This window comes from Odocoileus virginianus, chromosome 17, assembly GCF_023699985.2.
Source record: "Odocoileus virginianus isolate 20LAN1187 ecotype Illinois chromosome 17, Ovbor_1.2, whole genome shotgun sequence".
Taxonomy (NCBI): Eukaryota; Metazoa; Chordata; class Mammalia; order Artiodactyla; family Cervidae; genus Odocoileus; species Odocoileus virginianus.
The window spans coordinates 33,172,688-33,191,419 of NC_069690.1; the positions used below are offsets into that span (position 1 = coordinate 33,172,688).

The following is an 18,732-nucleotide window of genomic DNA, read 5'->3' on the forward strand; positions in this document are numbered from 1 at the left end:
CCTGCAGAGTCTAAAATGTTGTCATTCATGATCTGTTTCTAAAAACCACTATGTGTTACAGACAAGTCAGGATTTCTGGCTTCTCTGGAAGCAGGCACCAGCCCCCTAGTCCAGTCACTTCTTCCGTGGCGGCCCCTCAGCAGGCCACTTGATTCATCCTCGGCACCCGCCAAAGACCCCTGGACAGGCTACTCTGGGGGCCTGGGGGCAGGGTGGGCAGCCCCTCTGCACGGCGGTGACCTCCCCGCCCTGCCCGCAGCTTCACACAGGCCATGCTGAGCCAGCCCCGGATGCAGAGCCTGGACAACCCCGCAGCCTACCACGTGGGCCTGGCACTCTTGGGAGTGGGCGGTGTGTTCGTCTTTTCCAGTTTCTTGGCGCTGGGCTTCACCGGAACCTTCCTAGGTAAGACCCTCAGTGTGGGGGGCTGGGGCCCTGCTCCCCACAACTCCAGGCTTCAGCCTGCCCTGCTCAGCATGGGGGGCCAGGCTCTCAAGCCCCAGCCAGCTGCTTGGCCTCCAGGATGGGCCGAGCTTCTTTTGCTGTGTTCAGGTCCGATCAGGGCTGGTGCAAGTCTGGCGCTGGTGACAGTTTGGGGTGCTGACCCCTCTGCTTGCCTGTGGCTCCGGAACTTTGGGGCTGAGAGTCCAGTGCTGGCAGGGCTGGATGTCCTAGACATCCAACTCCCAGTTGGGACTCCGGGGGGCGGGAGCAGGGCAGCTGATGTGCCGGGGGCAGTGGGGCCAGAGCAGAAGGCCAGCCAGGGATCATATTGCCTGAGTCCCTGAGGGCCATGCAGGGGACTGGGGCATCCTCCCAGGAGGAGAGTCCCGCAGGGGAGGTCCTCTGGGGGCCTAGGAGCAGCTGGGGATCGTGGTGTGGGCCTCACAGGGGTGGGGTGAGGGAGGGGAGGGAGGGGTGGTCCTGTCCAGCCAACCTCAGGAGACCAGGGGTGAGCAGCCCCACAGCAGGGGTAGGGGGAGGGCAGCCAGAGTCTGGAGGAGGGAGGGGGAAGGGCCTGGAACACCAGCTGCCTCGGGGCCCCCAGGAGAAATGGCCTGGAACGTGGGGCCCTCAGGCTCAGAGATGTAGGTCAGAGTGGCTGAGTCCCTGCCCCGCCCCACCCGTGAGCCACCCTGAAGCAGACTTCTGTGTCACCGGGAAGAAAGGCTCCCCAGCTGTGAGTCCTCTGTCCCCAGACGGCGGTGATGGAGATGCACTGCTACTCCTCCAGGCCCACGTGTGCCTGGAGCGCAAGGGACACTGGAATCAGGAGGCCCTGGTGAGCAGCGCTGCTCCCTGCGGGCCATGCCCGGGCCGGGCTGGACCGCGCTGGACACCAGGCCTCTGTCCCCTGCCTCTCGGACCGCCACACCCTCCCCTGGGAAAAGCTCTGGGCTGGCTGCGGTGGGAGAGCTGATCTCCAGGCTGGCAGCCCAGGTCAGGGTGGCCCAGCTGAGGGAGGAGGGGGAGGTGGAGCAGAGATAGTGAGTAGGGGTAGGCCTGCTTTAGACAGTGGGGGGCAGGTGAAGGGAAGGTCTACAGGAAGCTCCACGAGCCGAGGAGATAGCAAAGGAGGAGAGGTGTCTGGAGAGCGGGGAAAGTCCCCAAGCAGAGGGGACAACACATGCAAAGGCCCAGAGACAAGAGCAGGTGGGGGTACAGCCTCTGGGGACCCCCCCCCCAGTGCCTGCACACCTCCCTCTGGACGGGGCAGCCAGACTGTGACCCTCCTTCCTGCCCGCCCTGTTTGCAGGTGACTACTTCGGGATCCTCAAGGAGGCCAGAGTGACCATGTTCCCGTTCAGCGTCCTGGACAACCCCATGTACTGGGGCAGCACGGCCATCTACCTGGGCTGGGCCATCGTGTGAGTCAGCCCTTGTGCCTCGTGGAGCCCAGGGCACTGGTCAGGGCTCCTTTCCTGGGGAGTCCCTCACCAGTGGGAGTAGAGAACAACCTAGAACGAGGTTGGCAGACTTCCTCATAAAAGAGCGGGAGGCTCCTGGGCAGCAGGTGACGGAGTGGCCGTGGTTGCGAAATTTGAATTTCACATCATTTTCACAAGTCACAAAATATTCTTTTGATTTTCTTAAACAATTACAAATATAAAAGCTGTTCTTTGCCTGGGGACCACAGGCTGCCAACCTAGTGCTGGAACTGGGCAGGGAGGCCCCCTGCCCGCAGCCAGCCTGCAGGATCTGCATTCCACACACTAGGGCCCCTCCGGCCAGCAACCCGCAGTCCAGGAGCCTGGCACACACACCCTCCAGGGCAGCTCCCGTCTGTCCATTTCCTCGATTAGGACTTCTTCCATAGAAAGGTTTTCTTTGTAGAAAGAATTCTGCTTTTACCGAATGCTATAAAACAACTTTCCAGGAAGGTCACAGGTGCCCCCACAGTCCAGAAGGATGACAGGACCTAAAGGAACAAACCTCAATGGTGGACCGTCTGGAACGGACGTTCCCCAACCAGCCCCACCTTCGGGGGGTCAGATACGTGGGATCCAACCTCTGGGCTTTGAGTGACAAGGAGCTGGAGGGGCACATGTGGGTCTGCTGGGACCCCCTGCCTGTGCCCCACTTCAGGCAACCCCCCATCCACCTGCCTTCAGCCTGGCCCCTCTCTCCTGGACTGGGGCAGTGGGATCCAAGGAAGCAGGCTCCCCCCACAGGCTTACCCACTCCCCATAGTGTCTCCGACCTGAGACTGGCAGGGGGAGCCCCACACAAATCCTCCTGCAAACTTCCCTGCCAGCACACCCACAGTTCCCTCTCACTTCCACTCCCAGTCAATCTTTCCAAACCCAACTTGAGGTGTCCCCTCCTCCAGGAAGTCCTCCCTGACCTCCCGCAATACACACACACACAGGTTCTTCCTCTGTGCTTAGATGGGGCCTCTCAGGGCAAAATCACAGAGTGGGTCTTCTCTGTCTCCAGGAGTGAGAGGTTGCCCCCTCTACAGGGCTGTTAGGCCAAGGTTCTCAAGAACATATGAGGAACCCTAGGGGCCCAGACTCCCACAGACCCCTCAGGAGGGCACCAGCCATTTGGTGATGAGGAGGGGCCTCCGATGTGCAGGGGAGGGAGCCCTTCGTCCGAGAGCTCATTAGACATACTCCATTACCTGCGGCTGCCAGACGCTGACCCAGCAGGGCTGCTCCCAGGCCTTCCCAGCCCATCTGTCCCCAGCCTGGGGCCCCACAGACAGGGCTTCCTGTTGGCCCAAGCAACCAGGTGTGTGGGAGCCCCAGAAGGTCCGAGGTGCTGGGATTCCCGGGGCACCAGCCTGTCAGCCTGAGTGAGACGCCCCCTCCCCAAGGTGCACAGCTGTGTCCCTGGGAACCCCCCCTACCCCACCCCAGGCTCCGGGCTCTGGCAGGTGGGTCCCTGTGGGCCTCAGTTTCCTCATCTGCAGTGTGGGACGACCACCTGCACACGGTTGTTCGGTGACAGTGCTTTCAAGTGGGAAAGTTCACATAGAACAGGGAAGGGCATTTGGCTCCCGTTCAGCATCTGTGCCCGGCTGACAAGGGGCTGGCTTCCCAGGCCGGGAGCTGGCCGCCTTAGGGATACTGTGGCCATGGAGCCCTGGCCCTGAGGTCCCCCAGCGGGTGGGGGTGGGGGCAGGGGGAGGCTCTGCCCACTCCAGGAAGCAGCACCAGGACCGTGAGCAGGGCCTCAGGAGGACAGATCTTGTTTCAGCCCCTAAGCATCTGTGCTCTTGGCATGTCCACGTGGCAGTGCTGAGGACCAGGTGGCCCCACTCACCCTCAAGGTCGATTTGAATGGAGTCCACAGAATGGAAGGTGGGGGTGTCATAGGGGACACTTGGCCTTCACTGTCCCTGAAGCCCCCAGAGAGACAGTGTGAGGTTCTGGGGAGTGGGGGTGGGAAGGCAGAGGGTCCCCGGGGGGGCACCCATCTGCCTCAAGCCCCCCTGCCTGGGCCTCAGGCTCCCCTCCAGCTCCTGGGCTCCATGAGCCAGCTCCCTTCATCTCCTCCTCAACTGTCTGAATGTGGGGGCCCAGCCCCGGCAGCAGTCACCAGCAGAGAGCCTGTGAAGGGGCTCACTGGACACCACCTGGCTTTGGGTGCCCTGGCCCGATTTCTAGAAAACAGCCCGAGAACACGGCTTCTGGTGGGCAGAGGCCCCACGACCTCCTGTGCGGAAAAGAACACGCTGACTGCTCGGGTGATTTGGGGAGGCCAGTCGTTTGTTTCTCCCTGTGTCAGCCCGGGCCTGGATGGGCAATGGTGAGGTGGACCCTCGTCTGAAAGAAGGCTGGCCCCGGGCCTGCCCCTGACCCAGCGTTTCCCCGCAGGCACGCCAGCCCCACCGGCCTGCTGCTGACCGCGGTGGTGGCACTCATCTACATGGTCGCCATCCTATATGAGGAGTGAGTAGGCGCTGTCATGGGCTGGGGATGCCGTGTGCCCATGGGACCCGCACTGGGCCTTCCTCTCCCTCCAGGGCCTCCCTGTGACCCTGGCAGCTGGCCATGGCCAGGTCGCTGTCAGAGCGGCAGATGAGCAGCTGAGCGGGTACAGGACAGGCCTGGGAGCCGGGCTGGCAGTGCTGGCCTTTTCTGGTCACACATGGACCCCCAACCCTGTCCACCCTGGGTGGGAAGCATGGGTGGCAGTGTCAAGCTTAACACCAACTGACCAAGCCTCTCTCACCCCTGCAGGCCCTTCACCGCTGAAATCTATCAGCAGAAAGCCTCCCAGGCCTGTAAGAGGAGCTGACGGCTGCGGCCACTCCGTGAGAGTTCCCACCTCAGGCCTGCCCCGAGCACAGGCCCCTTGAGGGGGAGAGCGGTGCTTGGTGAGGACTGTCCAGTGCCTTGAGAACACGGCTTGAGGGCTCTGGACAGGCGCCTTGTGGCCCCAGAGCCCCCTGCCCAGCTGCCCACCTTGTCCTGACTAATAAAAGGCGCCTGACCCATCCCCCTTTGGTCTCCATCTGTCCAGGTCAGGGAGGGGCAGGTTGGGGTCTGGGAGAGGGTCCCTAAGCTGGGAGGGGTGCCATCATCCACACTGGGCCATGGGGGGACTGTCCAGGCCTTTGGGCCTCCTCTGCCCCCCACCTGACCCCACTGCTGCCCTTCCGGGGGACATCCCATCCTTAGCTTCCTGGGAGGGAAGCACTGAGCCCCTCCCCCGGCATCTCTGGTTACCCTGACATTTTTCTCCTAATGACCCATGGTCCTCACGTGGCCACAAGGAGCAGCCATGGGGCCACTGGGCCCGTGGTCAGGCCTGACTGCAGAGCTGTGGGCACAGGGTGGGGCCCTTGTCCAGGCCCAGCCTCACCTGCACAGCCCCTAGCCCTCCAAGGGCACAGAACCTATTTTAATCCCTTTGGGATGGGAGACGGGGGGCTCCACCTGTGCACCTGGCCCCCTAGCCTCAGCATCCTCACCTGTGAAGTAGCCCCTGTAGCCATGCTCACCCTGGGCCCCTGGGCGCTGTGGGCAGTGCCAGCTGGCCCTGCCATGGAGCTCCTCAAGGCTGCCCTCTGGTGTCTGGGATTCAGAGGTCTCAGGTTCGAGGAGCTGAAGGAGGCACGGAGGCAGGTCTTAGCAGTGCCTCTGCTTGCATACCTTCAAGGACAGGAAGCTCACCCCCTGTGGGCACCTCTGATGTCCTGGCCCCCATGGCCTGAGCTGTCTGTCAAGGCAGGACTGTGTGACTCCTGGGTCATGCAGCTGTGGGAGTCAGGCCTGGGGCAAGGAGGGTCTGCTGTGATGGGAACAGCCCACAGCTGAGGAGGAAACTGCTGGACAGCTGTGACCTCAGCTGTGGAGGCAAGGTCAGAGGGGAAAGCAGCTCTGATTAGCTATGTTCTCTTTGTCAGGCCATGGCTGTGGGCTGGGGTGACACAGGACCCTCTGTGCAAAGAGCTGCTGGGGGCAGTCTTGGGCGGCAGGCCAGCACTCAGCATGCCTCAACACAACTTTCAGGAACCTTCTAAACCACTCTTTACCAGCAGACCAGGCCATGGTGAACACTTCCTGCCTTGGGGGCCAGCTGTCTGCTTCCAGCCCACCCCCAATATTTTACCAAATGGTTTAAAAGTTTCCCATTCCACTCTGAGCCTGAAATTTGCTTGCATTGCAAAGAAATCATACAGGCAGGTGCCCAGACCCAGAAAGCAAGACCATCGGTATCATCATAAACCTGGGCAACCTAGAATTAATGCAACGGCTGGAGGGTGGGGGCACACTCAGGGGAAAGAATGGCAGGTGGGCTCAGGGCCTAATGAACTTAGCTGACTTGAGGGACAAGTCCTAGAACCTGACATCTGTGGGTGGAGTCATGCCCAGGTGCCGGGAATTGAGGTTGAGAACCCAGGCTGGGCTCAGTACCTGCCACTGTCACCAGTTGGAAGGTGCCAGGCGAGTGAGGTTATCCCAGTCCTGTCATCTGACCTGGGGTCGGGGCGGGGGAGAGGAAGGCTCTGACTCTGGGCTGGGTCCTGGCCCACTGGCCTCCCCAGGGAGAGCTGGACCCTGCAGCTGTGGGCCCTGGGCAAGTCATTCCCCTGCCTCAGTTTCTCTGTCTGTAAAATGGAGATAGTAATAGTTTCCACCCCTCAAGGCTGCCACAAAGAAAGACTTAAGGACTGTGCCTGAAAGTGAAAGTCACTCAGTCGTGTCTGACTCTTTGCGAACCCATGGACTATACAGTCCATGGAATTCTCTGGGGTGGGTAGCCTAACCCTTCTCTAGTAGATCTTCCTGATCCAGGAATCAAAGCGGGGTCTCCTGCATTGCCGGCGGATTCTTTACCAACTGAGCTATTTAGGGAAGCCCAAAGACTGTGCCTGGGATGGGATAAATGGGAACCAACATTTTCCTGGCTCCCCTGCAAAGGGCAGGAGATTCTGCTGGAATCCCGTTCACACAGGGCTGCCTGAGAAGCCCATGAGAGTCCAGAGGCCCTGTGCAAACCTGTGTTCAGACTGGTACGCTGGCACTGCCCAGAGCGTGGCCTGTGTGGATGGGTGGGTGGCACCAGGTGATAGCCCTGGCTCTTTCCCAAATCAGAAGCTGAGCACAGTCCAGCCTCGCCTGTCACCATGGGGAGCAATGGCCTTTCCACCAGTTCCAGGCTGGAGCCGGCCAGCTCCGGCAGCCTCTTCCTAGGCCTCTCAGCAGCAGCCCACTCCTGGTTACTGATCAACCTGCTGCCCCCTGGTTTGTTCTGCGGCCTCGTGGGTCATTTACTATTGTTGTTATTACCACGGCCCTACACTGTTTGCAAGTTCCCAATCAATCAGAGCCAAAGCTCCATCTTCCAGGAGAGGAATACCAAGTCCAGAGAAGGCCAGCGACTGCTGTGATGCCCACGCAGCATTCAGGCTCATCCTGGCTTCCAGACCATCTACCCCAACTAGAAAATGGGAATGCTGGCCCATGGGACTCCAAAGGCACAAGATGCTATGGGGGAAGGAGGGAGGGGACGTCGGCCTGACTACCGAAAGGCAAGCCTCTGGTCCTTCCAGGCTCCAACAGGAAGACGGCAGGGGCAACCTCTGGCTGAAACTCCTGCCAGGAACCAGCGCCTCTCTGGTTTGGAGAAAGGAGCTGAAGCCTGCGGTGGGGCGCGGGGTCCGGAAGCTCCTGCTTCGCGGATTCCAGCCCCGAGAGCCAGCGCCGAGCTCCGGGATCCCGACTCCGCCGGCGGGCCCTCAGCTGCCCTCTGGCGGCGGGAGCGGGCGGCGCCCACCTCCCGCTGACACCGCCGCCCGGGACACCAGAGGGCTGGGCCGGCTCCGTTCTCAGAGGTGGTGAGAGGGTGCGCAAGGACCCGGGCGCGGTGTCTGGCACCTGGCACACACCTGCCGTCATGCTGCCCAATGTTCTTATTCTCCGAGGAAAATGCGTTCCAAAGAAAGTGTGCGCGTGTAAGTCCTGCGGTGGGGAAGGGGTGGGGGAGGGGCGGGGTCCTTGCATGGGGTCGGAAGCCCAGCCCGAACTGGGTCCCCCATGCCCTTGCGGCCGCTGAAGCAGCGGAGAAGCGCAGGGTCCGTGCGCCCGCAAGCCGGAGGCAGACCCTGGGCTGCCCTTCCCAAGTCCCGCCAGCTGGAGAGGGCAGCGGCCAGCGGAGGTGGACGGAGGGCGCAGTGGGCCCGCAGGCGTGCGCACGGTGACGCGCAAGGCGGGGCGGGGCGGGGCGGCAACGCGGGCTGCATATAAGGGCGGTGCTGGACGCGCAGAGCCAGAGCTTTTGTCCGAGATCCAGAACCCCGCTGAGCCCAAGCCCGAGCCGGCCGAGCCGAGCTCTGCCCTGCGCCCCCAACCACCGTCTGATCGTCTCCCGGCCCCGCGCCCAGCCCCCTCGGTCCCTCTGCTCAATGAAACTGTCCGCGATGATCAAGAAGATGTGCCCGAGTGACTCGGAGCTGAGGATCCCGGCCAAGAACTGCTACCGCATGGTGGTCCTCGGCTCGTCCAAGGTGGGCAAGACGGCCATCGTGTCTCGCTTCCTGACGGGCCGCTTCGAGGACGCCTACACGCCCACCATCGAGGACTTCCACCGCAAGTTCTACTGCATCCGCGGCGAGATCTACCAGCTGGACATCCTCGATACGTCCGGCAACCACCCGTTCCCCGCCATGCGGCGCCTCTCCATCCTTACCGGTAAGCCGGGGCGGCCAGCAGCGGGCGTGGGGAGGGAGCGCGCCGCCGCGGTGCCCGGGACCCCTCGTCCCGGGGCGCGCGGGCTGGAGGCGCGGTCCGCGCGCCACGATGGGCGCTGGAGAGGTCAGCGTGCCCCTCGCGGCGGCCGGAGGCCCAGAAGTCAGCCCGCTTCAGCTGTCCCCTGCTAGCCCCCCTCACCCTCTCCTCTTCCGCTCTGTCCCCCGCAGGAGACGTGTTCATCCTGGTGTTCAGCCTGGACAACCGCGACTCCTTCGAGGAGGTGCGGAGGCTCAAGCGGCAGATTCTCGACACCAAGTCGTGCCTCAAGAACAAGACCAAGGAGGACGTGGACGTGCCCCTGGTCATCTGTGGCAACAAGGGGGACCGCGACTTCCACCGCCAGGTCGAGCCGCGCGAGATCCATCAGCTGGTGGGCGCCGACCCCCTGCGCTGCGCCTACTTCGAGATCTCGGCCAAGAGGAACAGCAGCCTGGACCAGATGTTCCACGCGCTCTTTACCATGGCCAACCTGCCGCGCGAGATGAGCCCGGACCTGCACCGCCGCGTGTCGGCGCAGCACTGCGAGGCGCTGCACCAGAAGGCGCTGCAGGGCAAGAGGCTGCGGCGAGCGGGCGGCGACCGCGACGACGCCTTGGGCATCCTGGCGCCCTGGGCGCGCAGGCCGAGCGTGCACAGCGACCTCATGTACATACGGGAGAAGGCCAGCGGCGGCCAGGCCAAGGACAAGGAGCGCTGCGTCATCAGCTAGGAGCCCGCGCCCCACGCGGCCGCAGAGCCTCAGGAGGCCCTGTAGTTCAAGTGTCGGGGCCACGTGCCCCAAACCGCGGGCGTCTTCCTTCCCGGCGCCCCAGCCCATGCACCGGAGAGACTCAGCGAGCAGAGAAGGGACCGTCGTCTGCTCGGGAAGGAACGAGAACTGGCTGAGGCCCGACTCCCCCTACTTCCGACGCCCATTGGCGCCCACTACTCCGCTTCTCACAAAGCCCTAAAAATGGGGGCGGGGGTGGAAGTTAAGCTTGTCCTGCCGGCAGGAGGAGAGGGGCGTTATCTGTGTGATTGGGGGTTGCCATGACAGCTGGCCAGAAACCGAGGGTGGGGTCAGATCATAAGGAGTGACTTGTTTACATGTGTGTGCAATTGCACAAAGCAAAACATAAAACTTGCACTTTATTATAATAGAGTTCTGGTGTCACCCTGGACATGAACAAGATCTTACCTAGGTGTTTGCACTGCGTGTTGAGTCTTTAAAGTTATTGCTACTGGTTTTTTATTATAAAATAATTTAAAATGGAAAACCATGCTTCCTCTGGCTTTAGAAATGGGGGAGGAGGGAGGGCAAGTCTCTATTTCTGTGGAACTGGACTCGCTTTTCCCAGAGTTGGAGATTAACCCTGGCCTGAAAACGGCTCCCTGGAGAGAAGGCCCCAGAAAAGCTCCCAACAGCTGGAAGCCCTTCTGTTTGGGAGCCATTCCTGAGAAAGTCAGGACACAAATAAAGGGCTTCAGGGTTCAGCCATGCACTACCTACTTGCCCCCCCACCCCCGGCCCCCCCCCCAAGGGCCTCCGGGACTGACCAGGTCCTATGCTCAGCACAGGCCCAGGGCAACAAAACACCACCAAACCTGGAACCATCAACGGTTTGAGGGGTCACGCAAGTCCTCCTTTGTGTAGGACCTGAGTCCTGAGTCAGCCGCAGGCTCCGCCATCGAGCCACCTGGGCCTACTCACGATTTGTGGCCCTGGCTCCTCCGGTCCCCCTCCCTCCTCAGGGGGGTCCAGCACCCCCTCTGCAGGTGAGGTCACTGGCTCCCACCAGGGGACCCGGCTCGCTCCACCACATGAGACTGCAGAAGCCCAGGGCAAGGGACCTCTGGCAAGCCCGATTTTCCACCTGTGAAACAGAGAGCAGGTGCTTCTGTTGCAGGCTGCTCTGAGGGCCATGGGCAACGTCTCTGCATGGCGCCCGCTGCCCAGGAATCCAAGTGAGGAGTCCAGGTGTCCCAGGGGAGGACTGTAACTCTGCTTTGGTGGACTGCTCCCGGCCAGGACGCAACCTACATCCACAAGGAGGGATGACGGCCCAGGAGCTGACCACAGGCAGGACAACCCTCCGGGCCACCTGTACCCTGGTGTCGGATGCCACTCCCCGAAGGGTCACCCCACGTTCATGCTGGTGTAGCTGGTGTGGCCATGTCCTGGGGCTGGGGGCGGGGCACAGAATGGAGGTGCTCCCAGTTGCTCAGTCTCCTCTGCGTAAAGGGGAGACTATCTCTCAACTATCACGGGGATGTCCTAACATGAAATGTCTCAGTACAGACCCAAGATGTCCTAATAGCAGAGCACAGGTTCCTTTAATCACTCTCCTGAAAAGCGTCACAGGTCACAACACTGGAGCACAAAGGAGACCCACGAGGAGCCCATGTCCACTGCAGTCTCACAGCAAGGCCCGGCCGCCGGGTATTTCTGAGCTGCACATTCCATGGTTATTTGGTTGGAGCCTTAAAATCGGCTCACACAGTAATGTACTCTTGAAACTTCAAAAAAATAACTGATTCAGTTTATAACAGCCCCGCGGCAGAGCTGGCCTCAGGTGACACCCACTTAAATTCAGAGCCTGCTCCTCTGGGTGAGGCTGCTGAAACCTCACCCTTCCCCTGGACACCTGACAGGTGGCTGCCAGCAGACTCAGAACCCCTGCTCAGAACACCCTTAGCCTACATTCCTGCCAACTGGCGGGCGCCCGTCAGCCCTGACGCGGCTGGCACAGGGATGAGCCCACTCTAGATCTGAGCGATACTCGCCACTTGTCCCCACATGTTTCAGAGGCTTTTACCTCAGGCAGGTCACAGAAATGCAATGTCTGTCTGGAGAAACAAGGGTGTTTATAAACATCTATGAACCACGCCTGGGCTGCACGATTGCCAGGGCCAGCTTCCCCCACTCCAAGGGGCCATCAGAATCATGGCCCAGAGCTGTCCTTTTCCATGTGATCCCCGAGTGCACGGAGTAAGAAGGCCAGAGGGGAGGTCATCAGTGAACCAGGGACAGGACTTGGGAAAGCTGAAGAGGGCGTCTGTTCATCTCATCAGACCATGGCTGATGAGACCACATGGTCTGAGGTGGTCTGGCCGTTCTTGGGCAGTAAATGGCTAAGCTGACAGAAGGCGACAGGGGACAAAGGAGCAGGAGCGACAAGTAACAAAGACATGGGCAGCAGAGAACCTGGGCGGGGGCACCTGGTGGGCTCCTGGTTGATACCTCATGAACAGTAACACCCATGCCTCAAACAGAAAGAAAAAACTATTCCAGCACAAAAGGCCACCCCACAGTCTCTGAAACCATGTATTTCTCTCAAGGCCTTTCTCCATGCGTGTGCAGGCCTAACTGTCCACACACACTGCTGCTTACTGGACACTAGGTTCCTGGTACCCCCACCGTCTGTGGTGGGTGGGGAGGGGCAGAGGGAAGCTGCCTCCCTTCCTGCTGTGTCCCTCCCCAGAGGAAGAGGAGGCCCCACCTCCCAGCCTCAGGAAGCCTTCCTCCTTCAGTAGGCAGTTACTGCGCATCTGGACGGGGGGACAGTGCACGAGGATGCCCAGGGAACCAGCTCAGGCACTGGCTCTGCAGTCAGGGGTAAAGTTCAGCTAAGCAGGCAGTACCAGAGCCGTTCCACAGGGCTTGGAGACAGGAAGCCGGGGCCCCAGCACTCCTCCTGGGGTCGGCTCGTCACTCCTTGGGGATCTCAAACATGCACAGGCTCTTGTACTTCTGCAGCAGCTCGTTCTTGGTCCGGACCTGCTCTCGGAGGCGCTGCAGCTGCTGCTGCTGCTGCTCGGGGCTCAGGTGGATGCCAGGCATGGTGCTGACCACCTTGCGCATCTCCTGGAACTTGGTCTTCAGGGTGTTCAGGTCCTGGTGGACGTCGGGACTGTCCTTGTCCATGCTGCAGGGGCAGAGGGCAGGCGTTAGCACCAGCAACCTGAGAGCTCCCTCCTTACTACCCCCAACCCCGCATTAGAATGCGTGTCGCCTGTGTCCCCCATTGAGCTGTGCACTGGGGGATGGGCAGGCACCCCCACCCCCCTCCCCAGAGCAGGTGCACATGGGAAGCAGAGCCTTCCTCCAGGGCTGCCTCCTGAGCCCAGCCTGCATGCACCAAAGTAACATTTGCTCAAAGAGTGAACATAGATAAGCTCCTAGGTATCTGCTGAATGAATGAAAAACCATCACCAGCATCAGGCAACAAGTGGCAAGTAAAACCTAATGAAGCACCACATCCCTTCTTATGTGAGACACTGAAGACCATTCAGGAGACGATCAATGAGCAAGAGCTAATTTTAGCTGATGTTCTGATGCCTGAACCTGTTAACACACAGTCTGATTTCCACAGAGCTATTCATAAATTTTACATTAGTCACAGCTACTGGAAAACTTTCAGCAGGTACTCGCTATCTCCCACCTCTCCCAACAACTCGGGTAAACTTGGCCTTCTGGTCCCGCTCACTTTAAAGGTGGGATCATATCTTCACTCGTAGCTACTGTCGGCTGCCCAGAGACCCATGTTCCCTGTCACAGCATAACTAAAAGGAAGCAAGAACAAAACTCTTCACCTGAGAACAAAGAAACAGCCTAGTTGCTCCTGTACAATTTTTAAGTTAGGAAATGGATGGATGAGCCTTTGAAAACAGGCGGTTGAGACTAAAATCTAAAAGCTGATGCAAAGGCTGTTTTAAAAGTCACCCACTGAGGCATAAGAGGGGAAAGCTGTCAAGGATCATTTATTTCTTTCAATAAACGTTCATCCCTATTGGGCAATTTCAACCCAGATGGTGCTAATTCATGTTTATTATTAATCATTTCTCTGCTTACGCAGACAGAATAGCCATCTTTCCTGGTGATCCGCTAGTTAAAGCTCATTTCTGACAGATGAGATGCACTGGGGCCTGCTCACTATTTATCAATAACTCAAACTCAGAAGCAAGATCTGGAGAATCAATATTCTGGGAAATGAATAAAGACACTTCCTGTTGTCTTCTGAGGCCCTCGATTCACACACACCAACTCTGGTGCACCTCACCCCAGCTTCAAGAAAGCGTTTTATATTCTGTTTCCTTCATGTCTCAGCTCTGATCTACAACTCTTGACAGACACCATCTGGACTTCTGAAATCATTCCACTTGGATGGCATATGTGCTAACACATTGTTACAAATTTAAGTCCCAAGGCAATTTTGAAATTAAATTATAGTTTTAAGAAAACTGATTCACAACACATACGTCTGAAAGGACAAGGTAAAAACAAACAAACAAAAAATTTCTAAACAATAAGGTCTTACCATATAGCACAGAAAACTATACTTAATAGCCTATGATAAACCATAATGGAAAAGAATATTTTTTAAAAAAGAATGTCCATATATGTGTAACTGAATCACTTTTTGTTTTTGTTTTGACAAAAATGTAACCACACTACACACATGGTTCTGATTCTTGCTTTTCTCACCTGAAATGCACCTCGGACGGCTAGATGACCTGGCTGTTATGGGTATGTGGATGTTTCTAACTGATCACCTGCAGTCTGAATGGGGATGACCATCCCACACCTGCACCTGTGTGTGCTGGGCAGCCACCATCCCCTCAGTCAGGCTGCGGCTCTGCCTGCCACCACCCTCGGTTCATCCCTGCTCCTCCTCCTACTCCCCAGCTCCCTGTGGGCCCCAGTCCTCTCCTCCTCCTAAAGACTCTGTCCCATCTACTTTCACAAAACCCAAGCACTAGTTCAAAAACTTAAGACGACTCCTCGACTCCCAGGTTCAGTGTCTCTGGGGTCAGACACCCAAGAGTCTATATTCTTTGGCTGCCGGTTGAGAAGTTGGGGACAGGAAAGGAGAGGTATGGGTGAAGGGTGGGGCTGGGTCTCAATGTCCAGTCTGTGGACTTGCTCTCAAGCTCCTATTCTCAGCACGGCTCCCCTCCCCCAGCTCCCACAATGTGCCTAGTGTTCCCCAGTCCAGACACTCCGTGGCCGACTCCTAAAAACAAATCTTGGGAAAGTACAAGCCTTTAAGCTGTCTGACCAAGGTCATTCAGCCGGTACCTTATAGAGCTATCATTTGCGGTTCATTTTTGGATGGCAACACCTATTCAATGGACATGAGATTGAGTAGACTCTGGGAGATAGTGAAGGACAGGGAAGTCTGGTGTGCTGCAGTCCATGGGGTTGAAAAGAGTCAGATACGACTGAGTGACTGAACAACGAACAACAATTATTACTCGTATATTAGAGATAAGACAATCGAGGCCTAGAAAGGCTACACACTTAACTAAGATTCCAACACAAGCAAGTATCAACATGCAGATCTGAACTCAAGAAGCTCTGACTTCAAAGCCAATGCTCTCTCTCGTGGACGATACAGCTCCATCTTTAAGGCCAGCCCAACCCAACTGTTCTATCAGGGTCAAAAATAGACTCTGAGAATGTGTACACTCTGTGTTTTCATTTTTCTTTATTTTTTCTAAAACCTGAATAAGCATATTTGGGTTGATCCTGGATAATGCCTGGGACTTCAGGTCTGCTTCTGTGTTTGCTTGGTCACTCTGCCTAGAAGTGCTACCTGATTACAGGCTCCTGGGAACAGAACAGTCTGCCTTGCCGGATAAACACTATGTTCACACCAAGTGAAGCCAGATGAAGTCAAGGTCTACTGTGACTACTGTGAGAACAAAGTTTTCACAGTCATCTGAAAAGCAGTGGAAGCGTCAGGTCATCCCAGGGCAAGTGAATCTAATCCACCTCAACTCTAAACCGGCTGGGCCATCAGCAATACTTTCGTGTTGTGAGTATTGATTCCATTTCAGCAAAACATCCAAGAGCATGTTGATGTTCACTTGACTATTACTGTAAAAGTAACTTTGTTGTAATCCACTTTGCTTTGATTTTTTAATGGCTGAATAAAAAATTCAAGCCCAGGGGTTTAAACTTTGCTATCATGTGGACATAAATAACAGTAAAAAATAATTTGGGCAAATGTGGGGACTGGGGAGATTTTGGCTGTGTGTGTGTGTCTGTGTGTGTGTGTGTGTGTGTGTTTTCCTTCTAAGGATCAGTTTGAAAACTCAGGTGATCTGAAGACTGGCCAAAAGAAGACAATCACCCCTGTGTTGCCATGACAGGGCACCCGAGTGCTCTCTGGAGGTCAGCGCCCTACTCCTGTAAAGTTCCCATCATCACCCCTATAACCTCTTTGCATTATGGGTTATTTCGCTCATGAGTTTCCCCTTCTAACTGGTGAGCAAGGTGGGGATGAAAAGTTGGCCCCTCCACGTGTACACGCCACAGCACTTAGTAGTGTGCCACACATGAAAGATGACACAATCTGTCGGACCTGTGGGAAAACAGGCTCACAGGCTGCATCCGAGTAGTCTGCCCGCAGGGTCCGTGCATTTGCTGTCTACCCTGGCTTCGTTTTAAGAACGCTGCCTGCCAGCACGGGGCCTGGCAACTCCCAGGATTGACTGTTGAACACTTGGGACTGCTCGCGGTGGTCTCGGCGTGGCCGCTCCCCTCCGGGTATGTACCTTGGTACCGCGGGGCGCCCCTGGAGTTCGGACACGTGACGGGCAGCGGGGGGCGTGCGGGCTGATCCCCCCGGGCCCTTACCATTTGATGATGCTGTGAACCAAGGGAAGGAAGGAGCAGTTCTCCTCCGCCTTCACACTGGCAGGGGATGGAGGCTTCGGCGCGGGCTGCGGCTGTTGCGCTGAGACAGACGGCGGCGGCTGCGGCGGCGGCAGCGGCTTCATCTCCGGCAGCGGAGGCTCGGCGGGCGGCGGCAGCGTGTCCTCAGCCTGCCGGCCGGCAGCAATACCCACAGAAGCCATGGTGCCCGGGACCCCAACAGCCGATCAGCCAGACAGGCGGCTGCGCGCGCCGGAAGTGTTGCGGATTATGATGTCACCACCGTGCGCCGCGGAGGCGGGGCCGGGCCTGGCGGTCGTTACTAGGCAACGGGCGGCTGGTCCTGGGTGGCCTGGATTTGGTGGTTCGCAGACAGCTAAATTTTTCTATAGTCAGAAATAGAAGGTATACTTCAGGAATAACATCTTATTCCTATTCACGTTACAAAGAGAGTCCAAAAGCAACCAGTACGGGAAGATAAATGAGGCCTCAGGAAGAGTGGACAGCACCTCCCGCACCTGCGGGTGTCAGGCCCTGGGCCCGCGAACGTGGAGGATCCGAGGGGAAGGACCCACGGCTCCCACCCGCGCATAAGCCTCCAGGGAGGAGGCCTTGCGCCTACCCTATGGACCCAGAAAAAACCGAACAGTTAATATGCATCTTCTGGGTGACACGCTGTGCTAACTGTTGGGAAAGGGTGGGGAGGCTGTCTCAACTTCCTCCGAGCAGAGATGGCTGAAGGGGATTCAGTTCAGTTCAGTTCAGTCGCTCAGTCGTGTCTGACTCTTTGCGACCCCATGAATCGCAGCACGCTAGGCCTCCCCGTCCATCACCAACTCCCGGAGTTTACTCAAACTCATGCCCATCGAGTCGGTGATACCATCCAGCCATCTCATCCTCTGTCGTCCCCTCCTCCTCCTGCCCCCAATCCCTCCCAGCATCAGGGTCTTTTCCAATGAGTCAACTCTTCGCATGAGGTGGCCAAAGTACTGGAGTTTCAGCTTCAGCATCAGTCCTTCCAATGAACATCCAGGACTGATCTCCTTTAGGATGGACTGGTTGGATCTCCTTGCAGTCCAAGGGACTCTCAAGAGTCTTCTCCAACACCACAGGTCAAAAGCATCGATTTTTCGGCACTCAGCTTTCTTCACAGTCCAACTCTCACATCCATACATGACCACTGGAAAAACCATAGCTTTGACTAGATGTATCTTTGTTGGCAAAGTAATGTCTCTGCTTTTTAATATGCTATCTAGGTTGGTCATAACTTTCCTTCCAAGGAGCAAGTGTCTTTTAATTTCATGGCTGCAGTCACCATCTGCAGTGATTTTGGAGCCCCCCAAAATAAAAGTCTGACACTGTTTCCACTGTCTCCCCATCTATTCCCCATGAGGTGCTGGGGATCATGTCAGGAATAAATACCATATCTGAGGGAGAAGTCAATGTCAGGTACTCTCTGTACCTGTGGACTAGCTCCTGAAGCCCCTGGTCTCAGTATGCTTACCTCTGAAATCTTTAGTTCAGGGTCATGGTAGAGCCCAAACCACTTTCCAACTTTAGATACATGGCTGACCTTTGAAGGTGCCCTTTGCATGAGCCCTGGGATCTTAGGTCAAAGTAGAGGACTCCTGGTGGGTTTGTGGGTATGTTACTCAAAACAAGCCCTCTCGAGCCACTATGTGGGGGCTGTGTGATGAGGACTGGCATCCTAGCCTGGCTGAAAAGTCCCCCCCAACCCCCCCATAGGCTTTAGAGAGCTGAGGAGTCCACAGTAAGTGGCAAGATGAGCAGCAACACTGAAGAACAAGGTGGCCAGTGACAAGGAAGCATCAGCGCTGGTATTTCAGAGGCATCTTTGAGGAGTCTGTGGAGGCAAGTCCCAGGGGAGGAGACTGTGGAAGGAAGTGGGGAGGGTGGACGGTATGTCAGAGGGCACTTTGGTAATAGCCTCAGCACAGTTTTCTTATAAAAACTGCACCCCACAAGTGAGCACAGGGGCGGTGGGGGGGGGCGCTGCTGACTGTGGGCCTCTCCCCCTGGGAGAAAGTTTAGGGTTCTGGTGGAGAAGGAGGAAGAAGGTCCTCCTGGGACAGGACCAGACGGGCTTGAAGAGGCTGTACATCCTTGGAATTTGCCTGGGGACATAAGAGCAGTGTGATATTAATAATAGTAATTACCACAACTACTGTGGATTGAAAGTGGGTACAAGGGACAGAGCACAATAATCTCACGTAATCCACAAAAAACTCTGGAAGGTAGATGTTAGCATCTCTGTTTTATAGATGATGAAGAATCTGACCCAGGTCACACAGCTGTCAGACAGCAAGACTCTGGTCTTAACCAACACAGAGGAGACCTCAGGTCCCTACCAGCCCTGTGACTTTGTGG

At 57.3% G+C, this 18,732-nt stretch overlaps 3 protein-coding genes across 11 annotated transcripts in view; 2 read left to right on the plus strand and 1 right to left on the minus strand.

Annotated features, from left to right (window-relative positions):
* PEMT (phosphatidylethanolamine N-methyltransferase) overlaps positions 1-4,947 on the plus strand; it is a 36,101-nt gene extending 31,154 nt beyond the window's left edge. For all 8 annotated transcript variants that reach the window (XM_020914173.2, XM_020914179.2, XM_020914186.2 and 5 more), the window contains exons 4-7: positions 260-405; positions 1,757-1,868; positions 4,323-4,397; positions 4,689-4,947. In XM_020914173.2, coding sequence (XP_020769832.2) covers positions 260-405; positions 1,757-1,868; positions 4,323-4,397; positions 4,689-4,746 — 391 coding nt within the window. In that variant the 3' untranslated portion in view covers positions 4,747-4,947. The remainder of the gene's footprint in view (positions 1-259; positions 406-1,756; positions 1,869-4,322; positions 4,398-4,688) is intronic.
* Positions 4,948-5,595: 648 nt separating this feature from the next.
* Positions 5,596-9,961, plus strand: RASD1 (ras related dexamethasone induced 1). Of its 2 annotated transcripts, none has more exons than XM_070479241.1 (2): positions 5,596-8,645; positions 8,947-9,961. In XM_070479241.1, exons 1-2 carry the CDS (start codon positions 8,360-8,362, stop codon positions 9,588-9,590), a joined length of 930 nt encoding a protein of 309 aa, XP_070335342.1. In that variant the 5' UTR covers positions 5,596-8,359; the 3' UTR covers positions 9,591-9,961. The 2 variants fall into 2 exon arrangements, with proteins under 2 accessions (XP_070335342.1, XP_070335341.1); XM_070479240.1 differs by having other exon boundaries at positions 7,692-8,645; positions 8,873-9,503.
* A 1,038-nt stretch (positions 9,962-10,999) lies between these two features.
* Positions 11,000-16,605, minus strand: MED9 (mediator complex subunit 9). Its single transcript, XM_020914203.2, has 2 exons — positions 16,327-16,605; positions 11,000-12,610 (listed from the first exon to the last, which is right to left on the minus strand). The coding sequence occupies exons 1-2, from the start codon at positions 16,545-16,547 to the stop codon at positions 12,394-12,396; spliced, it is 438 nt and encodes a 145-aa protein (XP_020769862.1). The 5' UTR covers positions 16,548-16,605; the 3' UTR covers positions 11,000-12,393.
* Positions 16,606-18,732: the final 2,127 nt, after the last annotated feature.